Source organism: Zootermopsis nevadensis, unplaced genomic scaffold (genome assembly GCF_977971745.1).
Source record: "Zootermopsis nevadensis isolate Lab colony 2312 unplaced genomic scaffold, Znev_1.0 Znev_ptg000024l, whole genome shotgun sequence".
NCBI lineage: Eukaryota > Metazoa > Arthropoda > Insecta > Blattodea > Termopsidae > Zootermopsis > Zootermopsis nevadensis.
The window spans coordinates 6,804,681-6,829,238 of NW_028259156.1; the positions used below are offsets into that span (position 1 = coordinate 6,804,681).

The window sequence follows — 24,558 nt, forward strand, 5'->3', positions numbered from 1 at the left end:
TGAAGAAATAATGATTCTTCCCCTTTAGTTACGTAGTTTGTAATTAAAAGGTTAAATAGGTTTAGTTAAATAGATGAATTCCTTTAGTTAAGTAGTTACTTTGTTTTATTTAAACAGTTAAAGTTCACATATTGTATATTTAAGAATAAAAATAACAAAACGTAATTGTAGTTCCTGTTCTGATACAAATGTTTATTTCCTTTGCAGAATCCAGAAATGGACGACGTTGTGTTTGCATCGTTAATACAGCACATCATGAATCTGCCCAATTTAGTATAGTTTGAGCATTTTTAGACGAAAAGTTAAATAGTTAAATTGTTTAATGAAAACGTTAAATTGTTTTAGTTAAATATTGTATTTTAATTAAATTGTATTTAGCTAAATTGTTTATATTTTAGTTAAATAGTTTAATTGTTTTAGTGAAAATTTTAAAATTTATTAGTTAAATAGTGTTTTTAATTCAATTGTTTTGAGTTTAACTGATTATATTTTATTTAAATACCTTAATTGTTTTAGCGAAAAAGTTAAATTGTATTAGTTAAATAGTGTTTTAATTAAATTGTTTTTAATTAATTGTTTTAGTTCAATTGTTTATATTTTAGTTAAATAGTTTAATTGTTTTAGTGAAAATTTTAAAATGTATTAGTTAAATAGTGTTTTTAATTAAATTGTTTTGAGTTTAACTGATTATATTTTAGTTAAATACCTTAATTGTTTTAGCGAAAAAGTTAAATTGTATTAGTTAAATAGTGTTTTAATTAAATTGTTTTTAATTAATTGTTTTTAGTTTAATTGTTTATATTTTAGTTAAATTGTTTAATTGTTTTAGTGAAAAAGTTAAATTGTATTAGTTAAATAGTGATTTTAATTAAATTGTTTTGAGTTTAACTGATTATATTTTAGTTAATTAGTTTAATTTTTTAGTGAAAAAGTTAAATTCTATTACATAAATAGTGTTTTAATTAAATTGTTTTTAGTTTCATTGTTTATATTTTAGTTAAATAGTTTAATTGTCTTAGTGATAAAGTTAAATTGTATTAGTTAAACAGTGTTTTTAATTAAATTGCTTTTAATTAAATTGTTTTTAGTTTCATTGTTTATATTTTAGTTAAATTGTTTAATTGTTTTAGTGAAAAAGTTAAATTGTATTACATAAATAGTGTTTTTAATTAAATTGCTTTTAATTGAATTGTTTTTAGTTTCATTGTTTATATTTTAGTTAAATAGTTTAATTGTCTTAGTGATAAAGTTAAATTGTATTAGTTAAACAGTGTTTTTAATTAAATTGCTTTTAATTAAATTGTTTTTAGTTTCATTGTTTATATTTTAGTTAAATAGTTTAATTGTCTTAGTGGTAAAGTTAAATTGTATTAGTTAAACAGTGTTTTTAATTAAATTGCTTTTAATTAAATTGTTTTTAGTTTCATTGTTTATATTTTAGTAACATGTTTATAAACTTTCCTTTTGTTATTTTAGCAAAGTAATATTTGAACGTGTCGCCATCCGTGGAATAGAGGATAATTTGCTCACCACTGGACCCAAGGTACGCGGGTTCAAACCCGGCCGAGGTCGATAGAAATCCATAGCACAACTTCCTCCGGCGCGGAAGAAAAGCGGGCGGTCCCATGACGTAGATTTACGGCGCGGCGTTAAAGAAACTTACGAGCATGAACGAGATGTTTCTTATGCAAAATTCAGCCATTAGCAATAATATTCTGGTGAAGGGGGACTTTTTAGTTTAGACATTTTCAAGATAACGAACCATCGCTGCTACCCGCACTACATGACTGAACATTCGGCCTCTGAATTTATGTTCTTGTACGAGTTCCAAAACCTTTTGCTTATGTAGGACGTGCTTAATTTTGCCCTTCACAATTGTCTTTCGTTCTATGTAGGATTAGAGGTTTTGATGATACAAGCAATTCTGCATGCACGCCTTGCGTCCTACATACCCAGCCCATCGGAGCCTGATATATTTCACTACCCTCACTGTTCGTTATGCAGAATTCTAAATTCCAAAGTCACTTCGTCCCTCGCCAGCTGAGTCCGGTCCACATCTTTAAAGGTTAGGCCTCAGACACGCGTTAGCATTATCCTACATTAATACCAACGTGTCGAAATTTATTTCCCGCTGCCCTTCTTAAAAAAGCTTCCTCTATTTGCTGTATGAATGTGAACAGAACGTTTCCTGCTCCTTCTACATACGAAGTTACATTACCCTCTTTTAATATTCCTTGGTGTCTCCCTCTCTTCAGGTTTCAAGACCTCAACTTCACACGCATTTCCCGCTGCTCGTTCACGTATCAGAAGCCGCGTTTTATTAGGGATAAGAGAGGAGAAGGCGAAGGACGTCGACATGAATGATACACGGTCTCCATCTTCGGGGCATCATATTCCTGCGCAGTTACAATTCGGAAGTTTCGTGGTGACGTAAATGGCCCCTTTGTCACGGGGACTGGGTAAAGTCTGGCTTCTTTAATGGACCTTCCAGTAATTACGCTTTCCCGAAATTATAAGAATTAGATAAAGCGCCTACAAAATGAAGTCACAAATAGTTCTTGTGCCTACACATGACTAAGCTTCATCCACCGGACCATTTTAATGGCGTCTGGTAACTGTGATTCTGCCGAATGTTCTCGATGGTTTAATATGAACAAGTTAAATGAAATTCCTACTTTACACACGCCTGTCCATCTGCGTGTCAGCATCTTTAACCTCTAGGACCCCCAGACGGATTTTGATGAAATGATGTATGAATGACACCCAGAATTTACATGTTTGTCGCTTAATCGATAATAAGAACGTGGCGAAACTAGCGCTAATAAATATTTTGACTGGGTGGCAGATGGAAAATTAGAATATTTCACAGAGATAAGGAGAATATAAGTGCCACAAATTTAAATGATATTCTTCAAAATAATTTTCTCTAAATTAATTAGGCGCAATTTAAAACATACACAAGAAAAATTTCCCTTAGGAGGATTTAGCGAAAGCATGTGCATCGTACGGGTAAATTTCGCGAGTGAAAATCCCTCACTGCAACTACCAACAGTCGCAGCCTGATTGCACGCAACACATAGTCAGCCATTTTTACAAAATGAAATGGCCACGAATTCTGAGTCGGTATTGCAGCGGGTAATTAGGTCGACAGTTTCTCCGTTCTTGTCAAAACAATTTCCCGCCTATTACCGAACCGAAGACTCGCTATCTTGTTTGCTATTCTGCGCCAGATGATTCCACGGAAGACTTTATATATATTTACGCTCCATTTTAATATTATACCGCAATCTGCGTCGGTGGCCAGACAAAACCGTACACGACAAAACCGCACACGAAAATTGCGCACAGAAAGAAGCTCACTGTCATAGATGCTCACACGAAAATTACTCACACGGACAAATGCTCACACTGACAAATGCTCACACTGACGGACTGAAACTTGAGATGAGGTGTAAACCAGGCTTTGGCATATTAATCTGGTTTATATGAACGAAGGAGTTGTGAGTATGATACTTGGTACACCTCACTTCATCAAAATTTGAGTGATTTTATTAAATTTTGGCTTTGTCCAATGTATCACATTGGGAAAGAGAGTGGCGCCATCCTGGCGTGTGAAAGTCTCTTCCCCCGACATTCGGTTTAGTGACCGTTGGTTTGGGGCGCCCTAGTAGGTGTGAAGTGACGATTGCCAGATGACCGCTGCTTCACTACGACTCGGACCAATGGAATTTGCATGTGGCTGTTCGGCACGTTTCCGACGTCATAAGTGACTTTTGGGGGGACGAATCGGATTGTCATATTCAATTCAAAATTCAAGAACAGTTACGTTGCGGAAATATAAAAAGCGAGATTGCGTTGGGGCTCGCTCTCTGAAAGTCCGGTTCTTCAAGGCAAGCAGACAGTTTCTGCTCGATTCATCAAAATTTCAAGTACAAATTACAACAGTTTGTTTCTTCAAGGCAAGCAGACAATTTCTGCTTGATTCTTACAATTATAAATACAACAGCCGAATTATCGCGCTGCCCTACAATCAGAATAACGTATTGTACTACAGTGTCTCGAAAGGAAATAAAAGGTGAAACGTCTCCAAGGTGACTTCGGTGTGGTCTGCAGTTGATCATCCCCACAGATTTCACGTCCTTGGCGCACGGCCGCTCCAACTATCACAGTCCCCATATAATCCCTGAGAGTCGGACAATCTTGCTCGCCGACAAACCCTACACCAATTATTATTCCTTATATCCTTCCGCTTTATCCGAAGTTATATAAAGCTGTAACCGCAAGCAAACCGGGCACGCTACTGGGTTTGATCCCGGGGCAACCAGAGTAAGAAGAACGCAGTCTGCGGAAGGGCGGTTGCAATAAAGATGATGGAAGCGAGACCAGAGCCTTATCTAAGAATGAACATTATTTTATTCTGAGTAATAGCAGTGGTACAGATGAAATGTGTGATTTTGGTTTTTGGAAATAAGTCGTATCGAATGTTGAAGGCGTCCAAGCCTTTCACCAATGTTTTCCTGAAAGGTGACATTATACACTGCAGTTATGATGCTTATTCTAATCCATTGATATTAGGTTATAATTCAAGGCCTTTTATTTCTGGCCGAAGAGAATATTTTGGTTTGTACTGATTTTTCTTTATGTCAATTAAGGGCATTTTCAGAATATTGAAGGAGTTTCATTATTTCATGCAACTTCTTTTGAAGAAAACCCTTTGTGAAAAGCTGCCACTTATGGTGCTTTTTAGTGGATATATTTATTTATAATATTACCATAATAAATCAGGATTTCAGTACAGTTTATTTCAAGAAACCCTAGGCATAATGAACATCTGTGCAATGCAGTTTTCAATATATTGTATGCACAAACCCTGTGTAAATGACTTAATGTACAATGGACACCACTCAAGCAATGTGTTGAATCTGGTTCACCTTACATGTTTTTGCAGTCAGAGTATATGTACATATTGTTCTGTTACGTTGTAAAAGGTCTTTTACCTCATATATATCTCCATTGTTTTTATTTTTCTCTGTATGTGTGTGTTCATACAGAGAATGTCCTTCAGTGGACATAATTAGTTCTATCTGAATCTGAGATAACCCGTTAAAGTTTGAGGCTTTTCTAAAAAAAGGTAATGTATTTTTACAGCTGCACAGTTCTTGGTTATGCATAATACACTGTGCCTCTTTAAAAATGTTATTCAAATTTGAGTCATAGATTTTGTTGTAATAGTCCTTGTTATTTCAGATCTGAACCTGGTCGATTGGAGTCCGAACAACATTCTGGCAGTTGCTCTTAACACCGTGTGTATCTGTGGAATGCTGGTACTGGTGCTACTCAGAAGTTGCTCAGTCTGGAAGGGAGTGATTTTGTGTGTTCTCTGAGTTGGATGCAAGAAGGAGATTGTCTTGCTGTGGGAACAAGTATGGGAGTTATACAGGTTTGTTATGTTACCCAAAAAGTATATATTTATCCACTAACAGAATTAGCGGCATGTAAATCGCCTGCTCTTGAAAGATGTTACCTTCAAGTTAAGTGGGAGGTGTGGATGAAACACCTGTATTCTTTGATATGACTACCAATGTGACAATAATGACGTTAAACATTCAAAATGAGTGGTGGCTATGGACTAACTTAGAATAACAGTTTGGAGAAACTGACACCCTTTGTTTTTCTAAAAAGAGAAAATCACTGGTACCTGAGGGAAAATTAATTTAGAAGTTTTGATGCAGCTTGCAAATTATATCTTATTGAAATTCAGGTGTGACTTAGGTATGCACATAGCCTATATTCATATAAATATGGTGGTGTTGTTGGTAGAAGGAACAATCAGATGGTAAAATGTATTTTAAATAACGTGGTTGAAGAGCAGAGCACGGTTCAAAGTGACAATTACAAAATGTCATGTAGCAGCTCCTCATTGAACACAGTCACAGTGTGAAGAAAACATTTGCTAGTAGTTTGTATGGATATTTATTCTTGAAAGTACTTTTCTTTCTCTTAACTATTTATGTGAACAGTATTACTGTAGTAAACAATAAGTTGGCACTTCGTGGGCTGTGTGAGATCAGAAGTAATTATAAAACAATGACAGCAACAAGATGATGGGATTTGAGCCTGGTTTGTGGTTTGAAAATAATAAATAACAATGATAGTGGTAGTAATAGTAGTTCAGGAATTGCAAATGTTTAGTGCCTTATGCATTCCTTTATCTGCTGTCCCATTCAAAAAAAAAAGTTTATGTTCTGCTCTCATTTCATGACATTTGAATGAATGTTTTTGAGTTCTCATTGTTTTGTAATTTTAGAATACTCAAAATGATTAATTGAATTGTTTTGCTTTCAAAGTTGTGGGATTGCAGCAACATGAAGCGAGTACGTATCATGGGCAGTCACTCGGCACGTGTCAGCTCTCTGTTGTGGAATTCCTACATTCTGAGCAGTGGTTCTGCTAGTGGTCAGATCATTCACGTTGATGTTCGACTCAGAGATCACAGTGTGGCTGGGTTTTCTTCTCATACACAAGAGGTGAGAAACCGTGCATAGAGATCTCCCGAGGATGGAGCCAATAGTTTGTGCTAACTATGCAGAATCCATTGGCATGTTCACAGACAGATTCATTCCCACAACACTAAATGAAGGTCTACTACCCATCATTTAATCACCTCTGCTGACAAACTACAAACATTATGTAGGCCAGTTTTAACAGTACCCTGGTCTGCTATCCCTCCCCACCACACCAAAGGTCATGCCATAACTTACGCTGTTAACAGCAGGGAACTAAGTTTCTGTACAGGGTAGTGATATATTCGTGGCAGGAAAAGATTATCGTTTTGGGAAGGAACACTGGCGCTATGAATCTCGACACACCTTCCACAAATCAAAAGTTAATTGTTACAGTAACACAAGATGAAGATACTTTATTCGCTTGGAGTCGCTGCAAGAAACCTTGCACTATACCTCATCTCAAGAAATTAGTAACCTCTCATACCACTTGCAGAGACAGGCCCCTACATATCTAATCATGGGCTGTGACAGAGTGAACTTGTAGGCGGTTACCAGTGTTTCAGAGGAACATACTGTCTCCAACCCAAAGGCTGAAGTGAGAAGTGTTGGGAAGTGGTTGGTTTATATAGGGTTAGGAAAAGGACCAGGCCATGGTGATTGTCCAGCCAGAGACCAGTAATGAAGAAGGAAGATGGAAATGGTCCATGCCTATTGAAAAGAGAACTAAAAGGGCCACTTATAATCTCTCTCCTTACCCAACTTCTCTCTAGCTCCTTGTTTCCTATCAGCCCAGACTGTCCATCTTCCGTGCAGTTAAAGTGAAGCTGCAAAGTCTCATTTCAGACCACTATAAAAAGGCAATGTTTCAGATAAGCGTTACTAAAATGTGCATTTTCTCCCTCCCATCCCTCTTTAACCTCTGGTTTTAGATTAAAATATTCACATCCATGCAGTCTCTTGAGAAAACTCCCACGGTCATAACGTCATTTGTATTAGATGTGTTATTGATAACTTCACTGTTTTCAGGTTTGTGGACTAAAGTGGTCTCCAGATGGCAGATAACTAGCTAGTGGTGGAAATGACAATATGCTGTACATTTGGCCAGTTGTTGCAGGATGAGCTTACTCACAACCCCAACCTTTATACTCTCTCAGGTAACTGGATACTTGGAGATGTAGTTTCGTATTTGTGAGATGAGTGGACGTTGTACTCTATCATATAAATTCCATGAAAATAATAAAATGTGATTGTAGACATATATTTTATCTTGAAACTGTTCCAGTATTGGTAACTTGATTGTATTTTAGTCAAACATTCTTGGACTGTCAGTCACATCAGTTGATTAAAAATCACCAGTGTTTCAGGGACCATCTCCATCATTGCTCTAGACACACAAATGATTTTCACAAGGGAATGACAAACACGTTTTCAGTTTAGTAGAATTGCACTGTAAAAATTGTGACATTCCATTCCAATAGAGAGATGCGTATTTTCCTGCTGTGTTGTAATTTCCAGTGTTTGTTTGTAGTGCACATCAAGCAGCTGTGAAGGCATTGGCATGGTGCCCATGGCAGCCTAGCATATTGGCAAGTGGTGGTGGAACAGGTGACAGATGCTTTCGCTTTTGGAATTGAAATACTGGTTGTTGTTTCAACACCATCGACACTAAGTCTCAGGTAAGTCCTGGATATTTACTGTATTTATGACCCCTTGACTGCCATGACTATTGAAAATACAAACTGCTTAGGCTGATGCACTGTTAAATTTGGTAGGTACAGTAGCACATCTATAGTTATTAAGTGGATAATTATTGTTTTATTTAAAAATCTAGGCAGCCATGTTAGTGTTGTGTCAAAAACCAGCATTTCAAAGACACTGATAATGGAGACGGAGCTAGTATCTGAAACATTGATTTTTCACTCCACATTGACATGTCTGGTCATTTGAGAAGATTTTATAACAAATAAGTAACGTGACTTGTGTTTGTCAATTTACAAACATCTGAAATGTGTGGACTGTTGCCTAACTACTGCATGATTATCTTGTTGAAGCTTGTAATAAAATGGCCATTACCTTCATATTCAACTACTGTCTTCTGTATGTTTCACATTATTACCACTAAGGGAAGGTTTATGAATGAAAAGTCTCGATATGTGTGTTAAACATTTTTTCATCCTCTTAGTTCATAATTGTCTTGAATTTTTAAATCTGTCAGTCATTTGTCTCCTTGGACTGAGTTATTTAGTGGATTTTGTTACTTCGTTGAATCCACTGAAATATTTACACTGTAAAAAATTTCTTACAGGTTTGTGCTCTTCAGTGGTCAGCTACATACAGAGAACTCATCTCAGGTCATGGTTATGCAAATAATCAACTAATTATCTGGAAATATCCATCAATGACAAAGGTAAATGATCATTATTTTAGTGAGATGAAATGTTAATAGAGAAGCGATTGAAAATGAATTGGTTATTTCTGAAAGGTTTGTATTGGGAGATGTCTATGAAAGTTCACTCAGGATATTTTCATGTATTTTAAAATTATACATATATAATTGTTTAGTTGGAAGATAGAGTTATTTCACACTTATTTTTGAGCATCCTGTGGCTGAGATTTAATTCTTGTAGAACAGGCTCGTGTTACCAGCCACTTTTGTATATTATTGTCTGACTTAGTGTTTAGCATGAAAAACAGGATGTTTCTGATGCCCAGTCAGGCACCCATTAACAAATATTTTGTAAACGAAAGTCTTCTTCCCCCACTCTCTATTTGCTTCGTCATAAATCATGAGTCAGTATACGTACTTATGCCACAGTACATGGCACCGACAACCCATCCCATGAGAACCTGAAATCTCAGAAAATGTTTCTCCAATACTGTCATGGCAAACTTTGTAATTTATGTTTATTTTGATATTGTTCCCAGCACCTTTACTCTGCCGTGCTTGAGGGAATGAAAGAAGAAAATGGGGTGGTTTTCCTGGCCTCTCAATTTGGTCTCAACCCACAACTCCTATGTTTCTTCCTCTTGACCTTCCCTCTCTCTCTGTTGTGTTTCTTAACCTGTCATTCCCATCTTTATCACAGCCTCCATTGTGAACATTTTCCTTTCATTTTCATGTTCAAAGCCTTCTTTGGGATTTGTCTATTATTCATTCTTAATAAACCATTGCCCATACCATCTCATTCTGTTCTTTGTTAGATTCTCTCTCATTTTTTATTTTATTATCCTATCTCTTTTAGTTTATCAGTCTATGCTTCTAAAAAATCACTTCTTTACTTCTATTAATCTAGTAGTTCAGGATTTTACTATTTAACATAAGAATTATGATCCTTAAATTTGGATTGAAACTCTTTTATTTTCATCATTGCACTGGGTGAATATTTTAAATTTGTCCAGGGACCACAGACGTTAATAACTTCTGTGGTCCCCGTACAAATTTATAAAGTATTTCCATAAAATATTTTTCATCTAAATGTCAGACTGGATCTTGTCGTTCAAACAAAACACTAACACAATACGAATACCAGGACCACCTTCTGCGGGCAGAGTCAGTTTGTATTTTTACTGCAAGAGTTTATTGGCCCCATGCCAAACCCCAAACCCCAAAGCTGGAGAACTGGTCCTTGCGTAATTTTATCAATAAAATTAGAGCATGGATTAGGTTAATTAAATCAAGTCTTGAATTAATTTCAGGTTGCTGAATTAACTGGTATTGCAACTGGCTGTCTCCAGATGGAAGCACAGTGTTGTCTGCTGGTGCAGATGAAACTTTAAGATTGTGGAAATGTTTTGCTCCTCATCCTGCCAAGAAGAAGAAAGAGATAAGAGACTCTAAGGCTGCTCCGAGCATGTTTAAGGGAATTCCATGATGAAATTTGGTCACACAAATAATAATGTATCTATTGAAATCCTGATGTTGAGTGAACAAATAATTTGTTGTTATTGTGAACTGTCTAGTAACTTACATAAATGTTCAAGATGCGTACTTATGTGGAGTGTTATGCAGGACTGCTTGTGATTTTGGTGATATGTACATTTATTTGTTTTATTTATACAATTTTATTTATTTATTAAATGGTTTAAATTATTACAACAGTATTTTTTATTAATGGCATTCAGTTTTCACCCACCTGTTCACAGTGGTCACTTTTATGAATGTATTAATACAATCTTATTCATAGAAAATTGTATTAGCAATATTCATACTTCGTATGGCGACGTTCAGAAACTGTAAAATCATTACGTCTCTGTTAGGAAAGGCAGATACCACTTTCCTGGAGGACAGTGATCAGAGAAGTTTGTTATTCATTTTGGTAATTCAGATTAATTGTATATGCATTTGTTGTGCTGTCACTGCACATGTTGCGAATGAATATAATATGAGAATTTAACTAACAACAAAACATAATCTGTCTGTATAATGACAGCCATTATCTGAAGACAAGAGTAAAGCCAACTCCTGAAATGTGTATACCACACACATATCAGGCAATGGTCAATGTCTGACATAATATTGTTATCATGAATGAGTGATCTATTAAGTAATGTGAAATTACAAAAGTAGCGAAGGACAGCATTATAGTCGATCATAATACATGAATAGCTTGGAACACTGAAGGTAGGAGAGGAAAAATACGTTCGAGGAAACAATAAGAAGGAAAGAGTCGGAAGTTGCTGATGCTTTCAGTATATTAAAAGGGGTAGGTAGATGCAGTTTTACATTTAAAAGATTCATGCACCATTAGATGCCCATTATTCAAATTATTCCATCCACTGAAGCTGAGATAAGAAGGTAAAATTACTTACTTAAAATCAATCGTACGAGGTTATGATGAAATAGGATGACGCTTTTTGAAAGATTGTTGATCTCTGTTTTATCACCCATTAAGTAATATCAACTAAGGAGATACACCGAGTGTGAAAAATTATCCAATATCAGTAGTAACTGTTTCCTGATGCACTTGAGAACGATATGTACAATAGGTTAGGCCATGAAATGAATATTAATAACACAACATATTGGGCCCAGGACACTTTGCTTCAAGGTACATGCACTGAAAATGCTACCTTCATTTTGCCACAGATGTATTTATCAGTAAACAGCTGTTATGCCCTTAATAAATGTTAATTTGACTGCATATTGTTTAAAGACAAACAATAATTAGACATTCTCTTTCAAATACCACAATCTATTTCTAATATCGTCCTGTATGATTTCCACATAGAAATTTTGAAAAACATAGCTGAATAATATACAAATGTACAATTTAAATGCAAACACAACATATGCATTAAAAAAGTCCCACCAAGAAGACTCATACTAGCATATCTGACTTTTGCACAAACACCAGTCTACTATGCTATCCATTTGTCTAACAGTAAATTTGGATGTCCAAGTAAAGTATAGTCTTAAACATCAATTTGCCATGGAACATAGTCTCATGACTCCAAAGTCCTTAAAAATAAAATAATTAATGTTCTTTTAAGATTAGGCAAACATGCTGACATCTTTGGTTAACACTATCTGGTACATGTAACTGAAAAGGACGTACAAATAGCCACAAATGGAGAAACATGAAGACATTAATTACAAATGATCAGAATTATGCTGCCAGCTGTTTACTCACATTACTTCCAATTTTGGACCTAGAAAATTTGAAGTACGAACGAAAGACTTTTGCCTTAGCTCGTGTTCTTATCGCGGTTACGTTCCCGTCAACAGAAACCATTCTTCTTGTCAGGACTCGAACCCAGTGTAGAGGCCTTTGTTTCGGTAATTTCCTCTTTGAAGCAGAAAAACTCTGATCCTAGCTCCTTTGTTCTCTGTCGCTTAGTTTCGGAGTTAAAGGAACCGCCCTTGAAGGAAATCGAACTCAGGACACTTCCCAGAGTCCTGACCTTCCAGCGTTCTCTCATTTGTCTTAAGGAATAATTACGCCATGTTTCTTCTGCACGAGCCACAAGCAAACGGGTAAAGCAAAGCCAACCCTCAATTTCAACTTCCGCGGTATTTATTAAGGGGGAAATATGGCAGTTTTTTACAAATTCATCTTCTGGGCCTCAGGACAGTTTTCGGATTTGTGATCTTGGTCAATCAGATCCTTTCCCAGGGACAAAGAAAATTTGCCTTGGCGCCATTCTTCCCTAGTGCTTGCTGTCCGAACAACAGAAAATATCTTTGTCGGGATTCGAAGGAAGGAAACATTTTTCTCTGGCCCAGGTGCGATAAGCTCATCAGCGCCCGAAACCCCCCAAAACCATCATTAAAATTAATAAATTATACTGAAACCGGGCGGTTTCTTTTAAATAAGTAATAAGAAGAGGTATTGGAATTTCTAAAGCACACCTGCAACAATCTCTTCCGTGCATGCCATAAGGATCATTATTGATTTCTTATACATGCAGTATAATTGCCTGAATGAACCGTATTGCACGCCATTCCTTTACTAATTATTACGTCACAGTTGTCGTCCGCATTGTTGTATTAGTATATCTATTCTCTTATTATTATAAAAATTTGTGATTTCGTCGTCGTCAATAAATTACGTCATCAACAATATCAACTATAAACAAACTCGGCATTGTTGTGTTCCACAACAATGCCGAGTACAACACAACAATGCCGAGTACAACACAACAATGCCGAGTTTAGTGTCTTACTCAAGATTTTAAAACTCAACCAACCTTTTTAAACACTTGATCAAGCTCCCCCGAAAAAGGGGGTTGGTCAAGTATTTTAACCCTCCATTATCGCAACAACGAATTATCTGAGGCAGAATCGGAATCAACGCCATCAAATTCTCTAACTTAACGAAAGTAAAACCACGAAGTACTCAAGACAAAGCTGGAAGGTTATCCAAGCGATAATCAGTTCGAATCTTGTACAACGACACAATCCGCACCTTGTCGAAGGCAAATTCCTTAGCAGTTCCTCAAATCCATTTGCACATTCACCCTGTCCCATTCACAATTCATAACAAACTTAGCGTCCGCCATTTGAAGCCGCCTGTGAGATTATTGAAACTCTGTGGGACCATAATTTAAAAAGAAAAAATTAGATCCAATTCCTGCCCCCTCTTAAAACACGTCAAAAATAGCCGTTTCATCCAACCGCAGTAAACTAACACGTTGGTATCAGCCATCCCCAGCTTCCTGGTTCTTCTCAGTTACTTTAAAGCAAGCACAGAATGTACTCCCGCGATTTATCATTCATAACAATCGTGACATATTTAATTAATGGATACGCAACATTATCAGTTGATAGAGTGTTGAATACCGCCACGGTGGTCTAGCGGTTAGAACGCTGGCCTTGTAATCCTGGGGTCTCGGGTTCGATTCCCGGCAATGCCCGAATTTATAACTTGTGTTGGGCAAGGCCGTGGGCTAGGCAACACGGAGTTTTCCTCCGTGGCATCCCAACAATTACTCCATTCACACACAGAAGAAGGCAATGGCAAACCACTTCTGGATCATCTGCCAAGAACGTATATGAACAGGTCCCAGTCCGAGAAAAGGATGGAAGGATCCTGTTCAGGACACTTTTCCCAGTCCTCTGACCTTCCAGTGTTCTCTCATGTGTCTTAAGGAATAATCGCGCCATGTTTCTTCTTCAGGAGCCACAAGCGAACGAGTAAAGAAATGTCAACCCTCAATTTTTAATTCACACATGACCAGTGGACACTGCGGTATTTACTAAGGGGAAATACGACAGATTCTTACAAATTCATCTTCTGAGTCTCAGACAGTTTTCGGGCTTGTGACTTTAGCCAGTCAACTCATTTCCCAGGAACAAAAACATAATTTGCCTTAGCGCCACTCTTCCCTAGTGCTTGCTATCCGAACAACATAAAACATCTTTCCCGGGATTCGAACGGGGGAAACGTTTTCTTTGGCCCAGCGCCCGGGCCCCTCAAAAATCATCTTTAAAATTAATCAATTATACTGAAACGGACGTTATTTTAAAATAAGGGCAATTGGAAATGCAGTTTTTTCTTCGTGTCTCTTCCGATTATTTTTAAATTTATTCTCTCCTTATAGGGAAAGTACTTTCTATTATGACTGAATACAAACAAATTATAAGCTAGAGTATTTATCTTTGTTTTGTTTTTTCAGCTACCAACAATGTGCAGATATTGACCGACAATGGTCAGCTTTTACGTGAACACCTGCTTGCATAACAATGTAAGAAAAGGCATTGGAATTTCTAACCCACACCTGCAACAATCTTGCCTGAGCATCCCGTAAGGCTCTTTTCTCGTTTCTTATACATGCAGTATAATTGCCTGAATGAACCGTATTGCATTCCATTCCTTTACCTAAGAAACTAATTGTTGCGTCATCTGTTTACTCGGCATTGTTGCATTAATATATATTGCAGTCAACAATCCGCTTTCGTCATTGCTGAAAGAGCTGAGCTGTGAATCACTTGTAGAAGAAGTGCGTCGTAGAGTAGATAATTTTGTGCTGTTAAAAACGTTTTAGAATATTTTGATTTCTACTTACTATTCTTTTACGTCCCACGGATGGATGGTGTGGTAATGCCTTTTTATTTACTTTGTCCGGAGATAGGGATTAGCTCTATTTAGTGGGCCCAACTGAGTAGGGACCTGAAGACGAAGATAGAGTCCCATCTCCGAAACGTCGTTTTACGTTTTTACGTTTTATATTTACTAGACGATGGATAATATCCAAGTAAATTTTTATTCAATTGACTCTTCACCATCGTCAAGAAGTTTTAGATTTGATATTTCAAAATATTAGATTATATTGGTGCGTCTAGTTGTGGATATAACTATATTATAATTAAGTAATCGACTCCATACAAAAGTATTTGTAAATGCATGCGCTATAAACTCATTTGTCGCATGTCTTGACTTTGAGAAACTGTCATTGCAATAAAAAATAAGACATTATATCTTAATGAAATGCTGTTCTTTTTCAGATGAGGTCGCATTTTACAAAAGTAACTTTTTGCAGATTACTGGCAATTTGCTTTGCTGTTTTGACCCTGGTACGTGCTTGTTTTATTATTGCTTACTGTACATTCTTTGATTAGAGGGAACTCAAATAACGGAGGTAGTGTTTGTTTTTAGTAATTACAAATTTAAAATTACATAATTAAAATACCATTATCATAACTGTATGGAATATTATTTTTTTCTAATTAAGCATCTCTAAGTGTATATGTTCTTGGTGTGTAGGGGAAATCCATCCATGAGTTATCAGCTGGTCACAGTGAAATGATTTTTCTCTCCGATGGCAGCATCGTCAGCCCAGACAGGCAAATATCTTTGTGGGAGAAGTATTTCGGCCCGCAGCCAGGTACGTACTGTATCATGCCAAAGGCCAGTTGTTATCAGGCTTGTGAGAGCGATGAAGTCTCTGTCTCAATTGAAATCTCGCCACCCAGCCGTTCGTTTTGGTTGAAATTTGTATGTTTTCATGATGCTTGTGGGTGTGACGTATCGAGAGACCATAATGCATTGATCCAGTTACAGCGATGTTAATAAGAAGTAGTAGGTCTGCGCAGTTTCAAAAATAAGTATAACCAAAAAGGTCACTTCATTCGAGAATTATTAATTATAATATACTACATAAAACTGTCTGCGGTCAGACTTCGATATTTTGTACAGTTAACTTCTTGAGTAAAAAAACCATCAAAATTTCTCCTTATTTTATTTATTTGTGATTCTGCTCTTCTCGTGATCGGTTTTGTGATGAGACTTAAACTCGCATTAGATGTGCGTTCCTTTGATACATACATGCAACTTTACGACACAAGTCAACTAGCACACAGGCTAAAGTGGTAGAAGTAAACAAACAAAGTTTGGTCATTAACATTATTTTAGCGTAAATTGCTGTCTGTGTAAACTCTAAAATCGAGACTTTTTTTCTTCCAGTCCATACGTTGGTGCAGGATGTGTCTTTGCTGTGTGCCGCTGTGAGAATCCTGACAGGATCTATGATGCTGTATGGAATATTCACGGTGAGTAATGTGCCCAATGACGTTTCAAAGGCCCTTGTTGCCTCCATCATCAGCATATCTGAAACCTTATTAAAGTTCTACCAGTCTATACCTCACAACAACCCAAGATACATCCATCTTAATACTCGCTGTCATGAAAACATGAATTCTCACTTATATGATATTTTTGTTTACTAGGACAAAGCGCAGTGGGTGCGAACAGGCCTGAGGGTGTCCTCGATTATTCTGCTGAAAGATTTGTATACTTATATCTCGTGCATTTACTATATAACAAGTCATGTCAGCATTGAGGCATCCTTAAACTACATTACAATTACCGACCATCTTATTCGTAAGTACTGCTCATACAAAAGCATTTGTTGCACTATTCTTAACTCCTGAAAGTGTGATATGATTTTGGTTTTATTATTCATTTTCGAGTGTTTGAGAACAAATTGCCGAAATAAGTTGTACTTTTCACCAAGTAGTATTAGGGTGATTAAATCAAATATGAGATTGGTAGGGCATGTAGACATAGAAAATTTGATAAAATCGTACCAAATTCTACCCAAGTAATCTCTGGTGAAGAACTTCTTACTTCAGAAACAGACGTTTAATTGGGAAGATAATATTATATTTTATAGAAATATGGCTTGAGGCTGAGGAATAGATTTACGTTACTCATGACAGGGCACAATGGCGGTATTTTGTGAATATGACAAAGGACCTTTGGTTTCCATGCAAGCAGGTACTTTCTGTAATAGCCAAAGTGGTTACTGAGATATGTACATTTGTGGATATTATTTGCTTGGTAACATCCACTTGCGTTCTCTTATTTTCCATTATCTTATTCCTTTGTTTCTCTTTACAGTTTTGGAATTCGTCTTGGGAGAAGCGACCCGTCGGTTTGTAAATCTTAGAGAAAGAAAACTGGAAGAAACGAGTGATATGTCTGCTGGCCATGACAGAAATGCCACTGAGTCAGAGGCTTCCTTCGTTACTTCGGACAGTCTATAAGGGACTTCCATAATTGGTTCAGGTGGAGGTCGTCTTTCTGTCTCGTGTTGTTAGGGCACCGCTTCCCAAACTTTTCCCTTCATTACCCAAAACCGCTTATCAGAAAGTCCTTTTTACCCAATGCAGGTAAAACACAAACTGCACAGAAAACATATTTTAAACATCTATAAACATTTTAGCAGCCACAACAAATTTGGTAATTATTCACCATGAATATTTCATCACCAGGTCCCAGCTAATGAGTACAAAGCCACTGCTCCATCTCATTTACTAGTTCTGCAAAGTTGGGAGAAATTGGAGACAGAGCAGACCTCACATCGTATTTGTTGTGGCTGCCAAATGTTTTAGAGATGTTTAAAATAAAGACATTGCAACAAAAATATTGTTTGCTTCCTATTTTTTACCGATCTCTCTTCACTTTTCATACATGTTTTCTGTGCAGTTAGTGTTTCACCTGCATTGGGTTAAAAGGACTTTCCGATAAGCGGTTTTGGGTAAATCTAAATCTAAATAAATACTTGTTAGCTCAGTAGAAACTTGGGCCAAATGATCAGAGGGGATGCTGAGTTCAAGCTACGCCTTACGAACAGGAGGAAGGCCTGTGCCTGGTGTGGTCTTGAAATCCACTCCCCGAAGACCATAGAAAACCTCTGCCACATGTTTTATGTGATTTTTGATGTTGATGTCCTGATGGCACTTACAAGAGCTGGTTCCTCTGTTATTGCAAGTCTCGATTATTGTTATTATATATTTTAATTATGTTTCGTTTTCTTATTTCTTCTTCCTGTCCTCATTCCTCAATTTGTATTCTGTCTAAAGATCCCACATTGGCTCCATTTTTGTCTGTTCTCACCTATTTCCCTCCCCCTCCCCTCATCTGTCTCGCCAAGTTTGGTGGTAATAAGTTTGCATTATTATCTTATATCTGAATGCATACATTTTTCTATTATATTAGCAGCTTAAATACTATTTTAAGTAGTGAATAATTATTGCAGCATCTTATTCTATGCTCCCCCCCCCCCAATTCGAACACGTAACACGGTGTATTAGTCTCAAAAAGAAATCGCGGCTGTTGGCAAGGGACCGGTGTTATTATCTTTGTCTTGCTGTACTATGAAGATCCTTACCTTCTATCTCTGGACCTCTTCTGTGTCCCTGTACCTTTAATCGTCCTATACAGGGACATCATGTTGATACAGAATTTTGATCACAAGAAACAACCATAATTTCACTATCGACAAAATTTAAACACATCACTTCACTAAAACACACAAACACTCAAAACAGAACACTGCTCACTAATTAACCTTTGATAGAGTCACTTTGACACTCTTATGCACAATATGTCTTTTAATTAGTTGCGAAGTGATGTGCGGATTTTCGGGAAATTTTTACTAAAAATTATGAAGTAAGTGCCTTAGATCACAAATTTGATTATTCAACGAAATGACCAAAACAGTGTGAACAATTGAATGTGAAACATAATTTAAATCATTATATTATTTGTTTACGATCTTATTTGAAAATATTGGCACTAATGGAAACGCACATTGGGTAGTTGCTATGGATACGAAACTAAGAAAGCGACAGCAGACTTCACTGTACTGCCTTGAAACTGATGGTTGCAGAATTATCCTTCTGCAGTTTTTAGAATAATTTTTTAGAAAACTAATAGCTTCACAACCCCCACTCTTATGTTCAGACCAACTTTCGCTTATGTTCATATCTGCCTCCAGGTTCGTCGTGGCCCTAATACTTCAGTAATGTTAGTTGGCATTAATATAATAGAAGACACTGACTTACTAAGAGAGTCCCGTCAAACGATAGGTTAAAAAAACCTCGTTTTTGGTTGTAGTGAGGCTTCTTATTCAAAGTTGCAAAATTGTTTAGGAATTATTAGTACTTTTTAATATTTACTATTAAACTAGCAGTATGTCGCAGTGTTACGGACGGAAATTCGACAAATGCTTTCATCTCTTATTAGTCTTTATTGAACAAAGGCGAAAAAAAACTTTGAATATCACAGAAAGAAGTATCATTCTTAAACCGAACACATTCGAAATTAACAACTGTGCCTGGTTTCCGAGCTGGAAGCGTCCTGACCAGGACTCGAACTGAGGACAATTTTCTGGAGTTCTGACCTTTCTGTGTTCTCTTCCTGATATCATACCCCAAATTTAATGCAATCGATTTACCCGTTCTCGAGCTACAAGCGAACACGCACACAATTTCAATTTCATATGTCAGATGAAAGGACTTTATGTGGGCTGTTTTCAGCTGCCTCAGGACAAGGACCAATGTCTTACTACAGACTAAAAACGTAGAATTGGATTCGTCCGTTAATGACGTACCTGTTTGCAGTCTCGGCCAGGGTGCCGATTATCATGATTGTTATTATTTGTGATTTTCATTCGAAGTGGCTGGAGAATAAACGTTACCATTTACCTCTCATCTAATTCCGAGATCTCGAATATGTGACGCTATAACTCCATGTCTTCGTTTCGTTTCAGGCAGTGCCAGTTTTAAATTGGCTAAAAATTCCAAAGAGACGGAATCACAATCAACTTACTTTCCGGGCTCTCAAGACCGACCAGCTGTCCGGAAACCCTTCCCCTCAAACAACAAAATCCAGTCTCCTTCGACTCCTATCTCCCATAGATCCCGCCTGACATTTTCCTCCCATCTACGTCTAGGTCTCCCCAGCGGTCTCTTCCCCTCAGGCTTCCCAACCAATACCCGGTGCACACCTCTTGTCCATCCATGCGCGCTACGTGCCCCGCCCATCTCATTCTTCTCGACTTAATCACCCTGACAATATTAGGGGAGGAGAACAGATTTTTAAGCTCATCATTATGCAGTTTTCTCCATGCCCCATATTATGATAATATAAATATATTACGGGTATACATAAAGTAATAGATGGAGTAATCATTATACTGCACTTTTGTGACACATATGAACATTAGTATCTGGTACTGTTGATGAACTGCTAATAATCGGAGTTTGTCAGTAAGGTATTCACATTATGTATTTTTCTGATCAAGTGTAATAAAAGCTAGCAGGTTAAAAGTGCGACTTATGGACATTTACAACACGTAGGCCTGATTTTCCCTTCAACCTTGTTAAATATTTATTATTCTTCACTTTTATTTACGTGTGTAAAAATTTTGCAACCCACAACTTCTGATTAACCAACACATGACTTTTTTTATCTCTTAGTTTCTATTAAAATAATTAATGAAATCCAGTGCGCACTCAGTTATCATCAGTCACGTTAAAAATATATTACAGTACACACACAAAAGATAAAATATGGTAAAATTGCAACTGCGATAACATAGAATATAAACCAATGAGAAGCTTCTGGTTTGCGAGCCATGCACACACCTAAAGCCGTGTGCGTTACGATTTTCAATTGTCAAGATCAAGGAAACAGTTGAAAGACGCGTTTCAGTTTTGAAACATCCGTCTCTTACTCCACGAGAGTTCATTTGTATTCGAATGCGTGCACTCATTTTTTATTTATCCACAAGGGGCGTAGAAGTGACTTTTGTTCGGTTGGGAACACGTGATTTAATGCTCTATTATTCAACGTTAACTTCTGGGTCGAAGTAATTCTTCGAGAAAGTGGTCAGAGGTGCAACAAGGAACGACAATCAAACTGTCTGACCAGCTGCAGAGACAATCAGCAGAAGACAGGAGCTAGCCACGAAAATACTATCTGCCTTGAAAATATTAGTTTTAATAATTCAGTATATCAGTGTGCATTCTGCTACCTGGTAATCAGTTTATTGGTGAACTCCCCCACCCAAATTTCTTCATTCCTTCTGAGGATTCTGACCTGCGAGTGTTGTGTTGTTGTCAGTTGTGGTTTGGCTGTTTATTGTCACGATTGCTCCAGATGGATGACATCCGAATGGATGACGTCCAAACGGATGTCGTCCAAAGAGGTACTACATTCACGGTCGCGTCACGCCAGTCGCGGTTTGTTGTCCCTCTGTGAAGTGCGTGGTGTTTGCGATGGACGAAGAATTGGTACTAGCTACGGCAGTATGCCTGTATATTAAAAGGAAAAAACCAAAACGAAAGTGGTCAAAGCAATGGCTCTTAAATAGAAGCAATTTAAGTCCTTATGCTCCTTTCTGAAGCAACTTCTAAGGGAATTTTCTTTGTTGGCGGTAGGATCTTTGGTTTTAAATAAGACCACCAATTCTTCCATTGCTAAGCTTCTTTTAGCTTTATCATGATAGTCTTCATTACTTATCTGCCACAAACATGGCAACTCTCTATATTTCTCAATCACCTCAATAACAAACTCACGACCCGACATTATACAAGTTTGGACTTCACTGGACGAAGGCTCGTGGCAGACTGGCATGAGAATGGACCACGTTTCCGCCACTCACAACCGATTTGGAGTGGCTCGATCGCCGATTCCCCCATTCACGATACGATGCCGCGATGGAGTGATGGAACGATCGGATGGATTATGGCTCGACAGAATATCCAAACGAGCCCACCACGCCACGCCAATGGACTTCAGTTTCCGCATTCACGGTACAATTTTGGAGCGACACCGCGCCATTTGGACGAATGGACCATTAATGTTTCAGCTGCTTTCGATCTGGGGTAAGTAATTGTTTGCTTTGAATTGAATTGATAAGAAGATGTTTACAGGGAAGTGAGATGAGTTTATCCAAATAAAATTCTTCTTAACTTACTGGGAAATACAATTACTAAAACAGGGATCAGAATAAACTTCCAAGTTGACAAGGCGAAAAATTTCGTTCTCTAGGAGTAGTAATTTATTTGTCGCGAAATTAACTGTACTGCGAAATATTAAGTAGAGCCGAAAACGCCTGTGATGGATGTTGTCGAATATTTATTTTTGTGCTTTTGTTCAGTATATTAAGTCCTTTAAAGACAAGACGTTTAGATATTATTAATTATTTATTATAAATGTAGTTGGGCTTTTATGAGAATGTATTTGAATCAGATTTATAATGTTATTGTCAGTTTTAGGCGATAAGAATGAGAAAGGGCACAACTGCACTGACCAAAAGTCGACAAACCCAAAAGCTGTGATTGTTGTGGAGTTGAAGGTTGTGCATAACAGCAGACTCCGCTCCAGGTGGTGAAGTTATTTCCTGGTTATTTAATTAACAGTACTGCCACTCTAAACGATAATTGTGAAAATGAAGTAAAAATGTTCCACATTATGTATTGAGCACGTTGCACCAGTGCGTCATGCTGTCAGTTCCCCGTTACCTGAAGACGGTCACTGACGCCAAAGCATGTTGTAATGACAACTCTTGAACAAATAATTATTGTTTAATTGAAGCTTAAATTTTTATAAATGCAATGGGAACAACAATAACAAATAGAAATGAGGTCCATGATGAAATTAGGAGTAGAATTCATTCTGAAAACGCTCGATTGTATTCACTACCCAAAATACTGAAGGTCAGGATATATAAAACAGTGATTTTGTATGGTTGTGAAACATGGTCTCTTATCTTGAAGGAAGAACGTAGATTACAAGTGTTTGAAAACAGGCTCCGATGGACTGGTCATGTAGCGCAAGGTGTGCATGCAGATTTATGATAAGGAATCCTTATGAAAAAGACCACCGGACAGACCAAGAAGGAGATGGGAGGGTAACATCAAGATGGATCTTCGGAAGTTGGGTTGTGACGATGGCTAATGGATGGAGCTGGCTCAGGATCGTGGCCGGTGGCGGTCTTTGGTATTGTTGGTGTTGAACCTACGGGTTCTGCTACCAGGGAGTTAGTTAGTTAGTTGGTTAGTTAGCTGTACTTACAAGGTTTTTACGAGGCATGCGGAGAATGTAGTACACAAGGGAAAAATGGAGAAATGAGTATAGAATTTTAGTCGGAAGACCTAAAGTAAAATACCACCAGGGTGGATAATATTAAAAAGTATCTTAAAAGACGTAGAATGCCAGGGTGTGGACTGCATTTATCTGGGTTACGTTGTGTGTGAGTGGGAGGAGCTGTTATGAACAGGGAAATTAATCTACGGTATCCATAAAAGTTGTTTACTTTATTGCCCGGATTAATTATTACTAATTGTCAAAAATGCCTCTTCTTACTGGAGTTTCTTAATTAGGCACGTCGGTATTTTGTCATGAGCTGAGTTTGTAAGATCGCCATTAATCTTACGTCCGCATTTATCAGTTTTCTAGTTGAGAAAATTAATAAACATGGCTTCAGGGCGTCTGATTCTGAACAGACGTTTGCTGCCATTTTATCTCCTGCTTTACTTTTATTTACTTTTATTAGTTTAGTTTAGCGTATATCAACTTCAAATGGTCTTCCACCGCTTATAAACGCGTAAACGTACGTCACTGCAATTGTGTTTATGAAAATTGCAGTTTCTGAGTGATTTTGGTACAATTCACCTCTTCTTCGGTTCATGTTTGGGTCAACCATTTTTATATTTAATAAAAGAATGGCAAAGACCTTTCTTTTTCTTATACATTTCTTATATTCACAATTTTTTAATATTTTTATTTGCATTTTTCTCGTGCAAGTGCTTTGTAGCCACATCAGCATCAATTAGATATTAACTAACCATTTATAGCTTAAAGTCGCCTAAATATTTTTGAACATTCAGTGGTAAATCAAAGAAGACAACTCAGCCATTACAAGGGTTAATGTTTCTGAAGTAAATAATCCCTGTTTACGCTGCAGAACTCCGAATTGTTTATTTTTAAAGCAGATTGTGTTTGTAGGTGTCACTAGGTCTGTTCCGTTTATGTGTTAGAGAGTTGCACTACATGGCGTAATGATACTTCCATTAACAAAGCTGACATGAGCTATGAGTACATGTACTTCGATACTGGGAGTGCCGTGGACAAAACACGTTAAACAGGCGTCTATCAAACATTGGATGCGTCTTTTAAATGAGGTGACTATTATGCAGAAATTATACATTGACGGTGTGTGTTAATGTGATTTTTCGTATTCAAATAACTTGTGTCTTTAATGTCTGCACGGAATAATTAGTCTGTAGTGCCATGATGATACTGTGAGTGTAAGTGAAATA

General features: G+C 37.2%; 2 protein-coding genes and 1 long non-coding RNA gene across 3 annotated transcripts; 2 read left to right on the forward strand and 1 right to left on the reverse strand.

Annotated features, from left to right (window-relative positions):
• The first annotated feature begins 4,481 nt into the window (after positions 1-4,481).
• Positions 4,482-10,699, forward strand: LOC147872757 (cell division cycle protein 20 homolog). Its single transcript, XM_087355425.1, is given in 9 exon segments — positions 4,482-4,524; positions 5,248-5,298; positions 5,301-5,440; positions 6,348-6,527; positions 7,533-7,660; positions 8,035-8,182; positions 8,812-8,913; positions 10,203-10,227; positions 10,230-10,699. Coding segments are annotated over 9 exon segments (966 nt in total). The 3' UTR covers positions 10,379-10,699.
• Positions 10,700-14,922: 4,223 nt separating this feature from the next.
• LOC147872758 (uncharacterized) lies at positions 14,923-18,251 on the forward strand. The gene is made up of 6 exons (XM_087355090.1): positions 14,923-15,043; positions 15,451-15,519; positions 15,710-15,830; positions 16,409-16,494; positions 16,672-16,825; positions 17,345-18,251. Exons 1-6 carry the CDS (start codon positions 15,032-15,034, stop codon positions 17,488-17,490), a joined length of 588 nt encoding a protein of 195 aa, XP_087211216.1. The 5' UTR covers positions 14,923-15,031; the 3' UTR covers positions 17,491-18,251.
• Positions 16,168-21,376, reverse strand: LOC147872759 (uncharacterized). The gene is made up of 2 exons (XR_015536879.1): positions 21,332-21,376; positions 16,168-16,552 (listed from the first exon to the last, which is right to left on the reverse strand). It is a non-coding gene; the product is annotated as an uncharacterized LOC147872759 (long non-coding RNA).
• Between the last annotated feature and the right edge of the window lie 3,182 nt (positions 21,377-24,558).